The sequence below is a fragment of the Charadrius vociferus genome, unplaced genomic scaffold (assembly GCF_000708025.1).
Source record: "Charadrius vociferus isolate BGI_N301 unplaced genomic scaffold, ASM70802v2 scaffold201, whole genome shotgun sequence".
NCBI classification, from domain to species: Eukaryota; Metazoa; Chordata; class Aves; order Charadriiformes; family Charadriidae; genus Charadrius; species Charadrius vociferus.
This window is the reverse complement of record NW_009646936.1, coordinates 981,003-989,741: the sequence shown is the minus strand read 5'-3', so window position 1 is coordinate 989,741 and position 8,739 is coordinate 981,003. Positions and strand designations below refer to the sequence as shown.

At 39.6% G+C, this 8,739-nt stretch overlaps 1 protein-coding gene across 1 annotated transcript in view; it reads right to left on the bottom strand.

Moving 5' to 3' along the window:
• Window positions 1-313, bottom strand: part of MIS18A (MIS18 kinetochore protein A) — a 3,454-nt gene extending 3,141 nt beyond the window's left edge. The window contains exon 1 of the mRNA XM_009894924.1: window positions 218-313. Coding sequence (XP_009893226.1) covers window positions 218-313 — 96 coding nt within the window. The remainder of the gene's footprint in view (window positions 1-217) is intronic.
• Between the last annotated feature and the right edge of the window lie 8,426 nt (window positions 314-8,739).

The following is an 8,739-nucleotide window of genomic DNA, read 5'->3' as shown; positions in this document are numbered from 1 at the left end:
CGGGGTGGGGGGGAGGGGGACGGGACTGCTTCTGCGGCCCTCAGCGACGCCTCAGGGGGGTGGGAGGCACGGGGAAGATGGCGATACGTGTCTTGAAAGCTGCTTTTAACCGAGCTGGGGCTTTATGTGCTGCGTTTGCGCACCTTGCTGCTGGTTCCCGCCTTTCCTCCGTGAGGTGCCTGAGGGAGCAGCACTGGTCTACCCGGCTGCAGCGTACCCCGGGGGTTTTAGGGGCGCAGCCGAAAGCGAGCTGAGGGCCTGTGTCGCAGTTGGGGTGTGCAATTGCGGGTCTGTGAAGCTCAGCGAGGCTCATAGCGGTATGTTTGCAGAGGCACAAGACCGCTGTGGGCCAAACACCTTCAACTGGTCTGCCTTCGTCTTGGTTGGGAGCCTGCCTCTCCACACATTGCCTTCAGGGTGGAGGGGGTGGAGAAGCAGCGAAGCAAAATGCATGGTTATTCCAATACGGCCTTTGTTCATGAAGCGTTTTGTCAGGTCTTACCTATGGTTTTACGTCAAGAGAAATACAGAAATTTCTTTCAGGCCATCTGTTTTCAGTAGCTCCAGAGAGTGCTATGTCGCTGCAGGTTTCTGAGAGGGAAGGGTTTGTGACCCAGCTGGCGCTTGTCCAGCCCATTCTTGGGTCATTTGACATCCATCTGAGTTTAAAATACGTCAAGAAATATTTAAAATACACTGAGGAATAACAGTTGTCCACCAGGAAGTGAGGATTACATTTTAAGGGCTGCAGTTTCGTATCTGTCAGACATTAATATTCATTGCTGCTAGATGTTTTTTAGTACCAAGGCAGTCCTTGAGCTGCGGGACCCCAGAGTGATTTACATAGGCATCAGTTATGCAATCTCTTTCTGAGGGCGCTGAAGTACAATGAAAAAAAGTATTTGGTTGGAGTTCTGAGCTGATTTAAAATGCTCTACTGAAATGGCTAACAGAACTAACTCCTCTGAATATTTTTGGTCGTATGAATATTATTGGGATTACATAGATCCAATTCCAGTAGATGGAAGCAAGTTGAAGGTTAATAAATGTAAGTATTACAGAGTAGTAGGTGCTAATCTAGTACAGGAAAAATATTGCATAGCTTGTCTTGTTGACTTATTTTTTAATTTTCCTTGCAATAGAGACCATGCCGGGTTATATGTGTGTGGTTTATATGGATGGGTGTCTACCTTCCAAACTGACTATGCTCTAATAGCAGTTTTTACTAATATTGAAACTCTGCTTTATCTTACAGTATTTGAAATGGTGATACTGCTGATACTAACTCTTATTTAGAATGACAGATTCTTTTTTAGCCATTTGCTAAGTGGAAGCATAATGACTTGCAAATCTGTAGTTTGGGGTGTTAGTTACCTGCATGCTACTATCAGAAAAATTGACTGAATGAGCAGTTTTTCGTAAGACTATCATGTTCTCATCTTGGGATGTAAGGCTTACATTACAACTGATAAACATTCAAAACCTTAATAAAAGAAGTGTATGTTGCCAGTAGCCAGGAACAAGCCAAACACATTGTATTACCTTTGCTCCTTTAACTTAGTGCTACTGAACTGTAAGATAAAGTAGGAACATACATTATTGTCAAAATACTTTATTGCCACGGAAGCTGATTCTGCTGGGTTTAGAAGTTTATTTTCAAAGTATATAACATGAAATAGCATTTACCAAATTCACCCTGCGACAGTTAATTCCGTTTCACACTTGATTTTTGCGCAATGAGATAGCGATGTCTTTTTATGGTTACTTAAAGTGGCAAGTATATTATTTTTTTTCTAATGTAACTGCATTGGTTAGGTTTTGATAAGATAAAATGACAAGCTATGTCATGAGGGATTAACTTAACCAAGTGTGGTTGGATGGATTAACGAAGATCAAGGGAGAACGGGTAGGCATGTTTGAATCACTTAGGCTATAGGCAGCATTTTCCCTCGATTTCTGCTGAGTCGCTACCTATAGTTATGTCCTCATCTGAATGACAAAGCTCTGGGCTTTACTGGTTCCCGTTTAGGTTACTGGAGACAACTGTGACTGTTCAGATACGGTTTTAGAGACTAAAATTGCTTTCCCCAAGATTATTGTAGTGATCTGGTACATAAGGAAAACGTGATAGTCTTTCAAAATATTTTCACATCTCTCTAATTAACTGTGCAAGAAACTGTCTTTCTAATATTGAAGATTAAACTGGACAATGCTAGGAGCTTCATGTCCTTTGCTTGCCTTACAAGAGCAAGAATACGGAGCAGAAACTCTTATTCTGCACTACCTTTAGAAAAGCTTTTCTGTCCACTCTGATGAACCTAGGGTTTATTGCCTCCAAACTTACAGCATCATGCCTTAAAGTAGGTGGTGTAAATATCCACATCCTTTCATATCTAAAATCTTGCTCTGTAATACTGTAGAGCAACCTTTGGTGCTGCTGGGATCAGGCAGGTTATAGGCAGCTTCTCTAGTTCTCTTAATTTTAAAGTTAGGGCAGCTAGTGACCCCCAAATTCCACCAGGGAAACCCCTACCTGCTGGATTAAGCTAGCTGTAAGTCCCTGACATGTGTCTGGCTTTGCCAAAAAAAAAAAAAAAACCAAACAAAACAAAAACAAAAACAACCCAGAAATCAGGAATCTAATATTTCTCTTTTTTTTTTTCTCATTAATAACGTCTTTCTAAAATTTGGGTTGCCTAATACACAATAGAGGTGGAGTTTGTGTTACAGCATTTCCGTCCATGGCAGTTTATAGGATATTTCCCTTTATCCAGCTGCCTGTTTTCTTGAAACTTGTAGAAATTGTGCTTCTGAGAGAAGATGCTCCCCCACTGTTAGATTTAATTTAAATTTGTTGATAGTTTCATGGAGGAAATTACCACACACACACATGTGTGACTGGTTATGAGTGATCTCATAAGCCTTATTTCCATTATAAAAAGCTAAGTAAACTCATCTCTCATTAGCTTTGGGTTTTTTTGAGTAATTCTCTGCTCCTAAAGAAGTAGAGAGGTCTGCCACCTTTCAGGTCTTTTTATATTCTAAGGGGACGATTTATGCAATGATACTTTGTTTTTATGCATCTCGTCTGCTATTACAGTAACTCCAACTTGATGTAGTTACAAAGGAGTGGAGGCCTCAAAGATATAAAATATCTGCAAGTTCCTACAGCTGGTAACTAGATAACAGAGGAAGAACATTGTGAGTGAAGACCTTTACTGACAAAAAGGCTGCAGGGTGAGATCGTGCCCTATTGGACACCAAAGGAAATAACCTTTGGGCTCAGCTTTGGGAAACAAATCTGCAAGAAACCAAGCTTCTGTATTTCAGATGCTCAGCTCCCAGGCAAAGAAGAAAGAGAAAGATGCAAGTGTAGGGTTTGGGATGGACTTTTTTTTTCCCCCTCAGCAGGTTAATGTTAAGGCAATTTAAGTTCCCTGGGGCAGCTGTTTATGTAAGATATTTCTAGGCAGCTTGTCAAAATGGTGTTCTGCTCCATGATTTGTGTCTTTTTTAAAGAGCCCACATTGGCTGTACTGATTTCTAAACTACAAGTGTTGGGTTTGGTTTTCTGATAGCCAGGGAAGTGAAACTGTTTTTCTTTTTGTTGTTTTTTTCTTTCTTTTTTTTTTTTTTTTTTGCTTCCTATAAAAATAGACATTTTTCCATGTCAGCAGTCTAGGAGGAATGGAGACTGCGTCATCTTGGTACTTTTATTCTTCCTTCTCCAAATACCAGTGGGAGAACAGTGAGTTACAAGTTATAAAGAAAACACCAGGGGAAATAATTCCACAGTTGGTCATTTTTTTCTTTGTTTTGAGTAAAAGCACTAGTCAAGCAATGAATATACTTGTAGGTTTTCCTGTCTTTGCATAATATTTACATTCTTATACCTTCAAAAGCCCCTGTTGGGATTATTGTCTTCATGTGCTTGGAAGTATGTAGACAACATAAGTTCTGCAAGTCCTTGCCTTTTGTGCTGAAGACGAAATGTGATAATTTCCCCTCAGATAGCCACAAACGTTCCAAGTTTGTCAAAATGTAGGATACCTCCGGGATTACAGTAACCACTGTGTTGATGTTCCAGAGGGCCTTTGCTGATTGACGGCAATGGGACCTGAGCGTTTGTTTAGGTGCATTGCTGAGTCAGCCCAAATGAATCATACATTTGTCATAACCCCTGAGATGATAGGATTATAGCTCCATAATTCAATTTTGCCTGTTTTTTTGTTGTTTTTTTTTTTTTTACTTAATGTAAAACAGTCTCGAATCTCTGCACTTTCTTTCCTCTTATGTGGCCTGTCCCTGAAGCATTGTGAGACCATGTTTGTCTCATGAAAATGAATCTAAATCCAGCAATAAAGTCATGTTCTTGCTTTCTATTAATAGAGTTGTGCAGCTCTCTCAATTTTGTATAAAAATAATAAAAAGCTTAATTGGCCCATGAACTAATAGGCTATTTAAAAACATATGCACAGACACACAAAAAAGGTGACTGTAAAATTTAGCAATAGAAAGGCTTTTTATAGATTGTTAAAATATGTTATCCCAGTTTAAAAAACAACAACCCTTATTGCAGGACTTTAAAAACAGTCAAGAAGTTTCTGTTTATCCTTCAAGAGTTCAAACTCGCCCTGAGACCTGAAGAAAATTTGATTAGCCTCAGTGAATTCCATGAATCGTATTAAAGCTGCTTTTAAAAGATGAAACCAAAATAGCTCCAATAGGGAATTCTGTAAATCCAAACTCTTCATTTCTGTCCTGATGGCTTTGCACACTTCAAACTTTTGAGCTTTTCAAAATATCCCTGGATCATGAGCTTGCTTTTTGCCTTTTTTTTTTTTTAAAAAAATTGTCCCTTGAGGAGCTGGAGGTGGCCAATAGCACCCTGTCACTTTTTCCCATAATAAGTTTGGGAAGAGCAGGTCAGAATATTGGCCTTCACATGCTAATTTGCTGTCCTCAGAATTAAAGCTCAGTAAAACTTTTTTTTTTTTTTTTTTAACAGAGGAAGAATAAAATAGGCTGACCCTAGCCCAGCCAAAACTCAGCTTTCTGATAAGACTCTGGCTGGGTCAGCTCTAGTTTTAGGTTTAAAAGGAGCTGGGATTATTCCCCCTAATCTTTTTGTGGCTCTGATGACAACACGTTCTGAACTTTTTCACAAAGAAACACCTAATCAAATATATTGGACCTGTTTCAAAGAACACAATGTTTTCTGTCCTTTGAGATGGAAGATTTATTTTCACTCGGTCAATATTTGTCTCTGGAGTCAATGACTCTTCTTTTTCACCTCACACTGAGTGAGTAGCCAGTTATGAATTCAGGGCATTTCTCAACTTTTGCCCTGCAGAACACCCAACCTTTTCAAGGCTTTAACTGGGACGTTCACCACCACAACACTGATCCCAGGAAAGAGCATTTTTGAAACAGTGACCGAATGTGCTACTGGGGCAGGAGGAGATTCATCCCATCTGACAGCATGCCCGCAACTGAGGCAGTAATTTGCGCAGCACCAAAGCCCTCATTCATGAAAGAGCAACTCCCGTTTCTTCCCCAGCCACCTTAGACTCCCATTAACTCTGATCACCAAGATCAGGGATCAGTTTGTCTTTTTCTTCTTTTATTAATTAAAAAAAGAGTTTTCGTCTGAACCAGGCTAACAGCAATGACAGGTTCGTAGGCTGGTTTAAACCAACTGTGAACCAATACTTTGGTACTAGGAATCCACTTACTTGTTCCTTAAAGAAACCACCTAGTCCTGATAAAGTAGACTGCATTTTGAACGGGTTTATGATGATTACAAAAGGATTGCAGCTGAACAGGGGAAGGTTCACATTCTCTTCCACTGGACTGATGTGCTGTGAGGGTCACAGGCACATTTCGGCAAGCCTTCCTCGGTATTTCTCTTGGTAGAAAATGTTTTCAAGGCTAGAATTCCCTCCCTAAAAGCATCATCTTAAAGATCATGGGGTTTTGTACTTTTTTCCCTAAGAGCAGGATTTGGCTATGCACTGAGCAGTAACGGCTCAGTCTCGAGTACCACACTGCTTACTGCAGTGTGATGTTGTAGAAGGAACCGTATCCCTTGCAAAGAGCTGAAACTGTGAAAAGCATCTTAAGTGTTCAGTATTACCTTTTAAATATACGCACAGTACTAGTGACCGTCACACTTACTAGATTTTTTTTTTCCCAACCTCTCCCCCAGCCCTGGCCATGCAGTGTTACAATAAACTGTTAGGAGGCTCTTAAGACTTTTAACAGATTGGCACTCAGATTCCTCTCTCTCAAGGGTTTAATTGAATTGAAATAATTAAATTACACGCCTTTCTTAGAGATCATAAATTATATTGCTGAGTTTTGTATTTGCTATGGTACCAGTGACAGAACTACTGTGTTGTATCCACAGATTCTATTGTCATAGCCTTTTGGGTTGGGCTTGCTGCGTTTGTGACGTTTCTTTTCCTTATTTTACTGTATATGTCCCGCTCTGGATCAACTCCAGTAAAGTAAGTACAACCAGAGATAAAGTAAGTATAGATCAGTGTGATAAAATAATCCGCATGAAACATTCATTCACTGCTTCAAGTGATTCAGAGATGACACTTTTTATGTTGTTATTTGGTTTGAGTGTCTCTCAACCCACTGCTGTTTGCTGTTTGTATTAATCACCTGGATAAAAATAAATTCATAACTGATGAGGTTTGCAGATGACAGAAAGATGGGGGAACAGTAAACCACGAGGATATGCAGAGCAGTCTGGGCTGCTTGGTATGTTGGCAAACAACATGTGTTTTACTTATGCCAGCTGTCCAGGTTGCATACTATGGAAGTAAGAGTGTATGTTTTACACACAGAGTGGGAAAGTATCTCTTGTAAACCACACCTGAGAAGGAAGTAGGAATCATGGTGGTAAAGCAGATGAACACAAGCTCCCAAAGCAATTCCATAAGCCTTAATCAAATTAAGAAAACACTTATAAGTGAGATCAGGAAAATAGTATATGCACCATTGCTTAGATCATCCCAAGAATGTTGTACTTACATTAGAATGCACTCTTTAGAAGGGGTATTAAAGAAATTGGGAAGAATTGGGGAAAAAATTATTTGAGTTCCAGAAACACATCCTACAGTGAGAGAAATCATCTCAAATCAATTAGTTTCTCAAGGAACAGTGGCTCAAAGATGCTCCTTGTGAACTGTCTGCATCTTTTAGAACACTAGTGTCCAGTTGAAGAGCCCCATGATAACTATCAAATGGTAAAGTACCATACGAAAATGCAACGGCTGGAAGCTGATGCAACACAAACTCAGATGTACCACATATTTTTTGTGAGGGTAATGATTCACTGGAACAATTTAGAGTAGAGTATTAAATGGGTTGTGATTAATTCTTTTTTTACTTGATGACTGAACATCTGAAAAACATGCATTTGTATTCATCCAAAAATTACCGTGAGGAGCCTATGGTCTATCATTCTCTGGCCTGTTATGCAGAAGGTTAGGCAAGCTTCTTTCTTGCCTCAAATAAGTGTGTGACTCAGTCCCTAAACGCTTTTAAGTTCTTGTAGGTTAAATTAACTCGGTGAAATTATTGATTTATAATTGGCTGAAGATCTGAGCAAATTTTCCCTTTTTTTTTTTTTCCAAATGCTGGAGGATTATGACAATACCTTCCTTCCCAAAGATGGCCCGTATCTGAACTTCTGCCTTTCAGCATAGTAAGCACACAGTAAAACTACTTAGAGAGAGTATTAATCAGTTGAAAGTGTGGTTGTGAAATGACCTGAAACACCTGCCAATGTGTAACATTCACAGTACGGATCAGCTTAGGAGTGAGACAACATGGTCAAATTGGGTTTTCTGTTGGGGCAGAATCTCCTGGAATTAGCCTCAGGCCATTTTATTAGCTGGGCTTGACAAAACAAGGAGATATCCTTGACAGGATTGATGGAATAGCTAATCTGTTCTAGTAGGGTGTGTCCACCTGTAACCTCCATGACTAAAAAAAGAGGCTGCATCAATACCTTGCTGTTGATGGGCATGTCCCCAGTCTCCTAAAAAATTAGAGAACCTGTCCTGTGAAAGTAGCTATAGTGGATGTGCCTGATGGAGACGCAGCGCCCGCTGACATGCACCACCCGTGTGTTGAATGGGAATGTAGTTTTAATGCTGCCTGTGATTTTGAACTTTGTTTAAGGAACTTTGTTTGCTGCTAGTTTTTCTGGCAAACACGTTTTATGTGAACAAGGATGCATTTGCCCACTGCACCACCTAGTCTGATGAGGACCCAGAAAATTAAGCTCAGCAGATTAGGCAGAGGTTCAAGATTAGGTCACAAACAAGCAGAGGGAAACGAGTATAATATGGTAGTAAAAAGGAGCACTAATATTCTAATTTATTTGCACCCTAAGGCCTCTGGCATGCTCACAAAAGGTAACAACAACAATAAAAAAGGCAACTTGCCCAAATAAGCTACAAAGCAGGAGGCAAGCTAACAATACAAGAAACACATGGAAATGGACATAAAATTACAGGGTAACAGAGGCATGTTCTCATTAATTTACTGTTCCTAAAAAACTGGCAGGAAAAGTCTATATACACGAAAATCTCAGAGCGTTTGGAAGACTTAAACAAAGGTATTAATTTATTTTTTTTAATTTTTCACTTTTGCATCATGTTACTGAGTGTAATACTTGGCTTAGAAATATCCATATTTATCCCTAATACGTTCATTTTT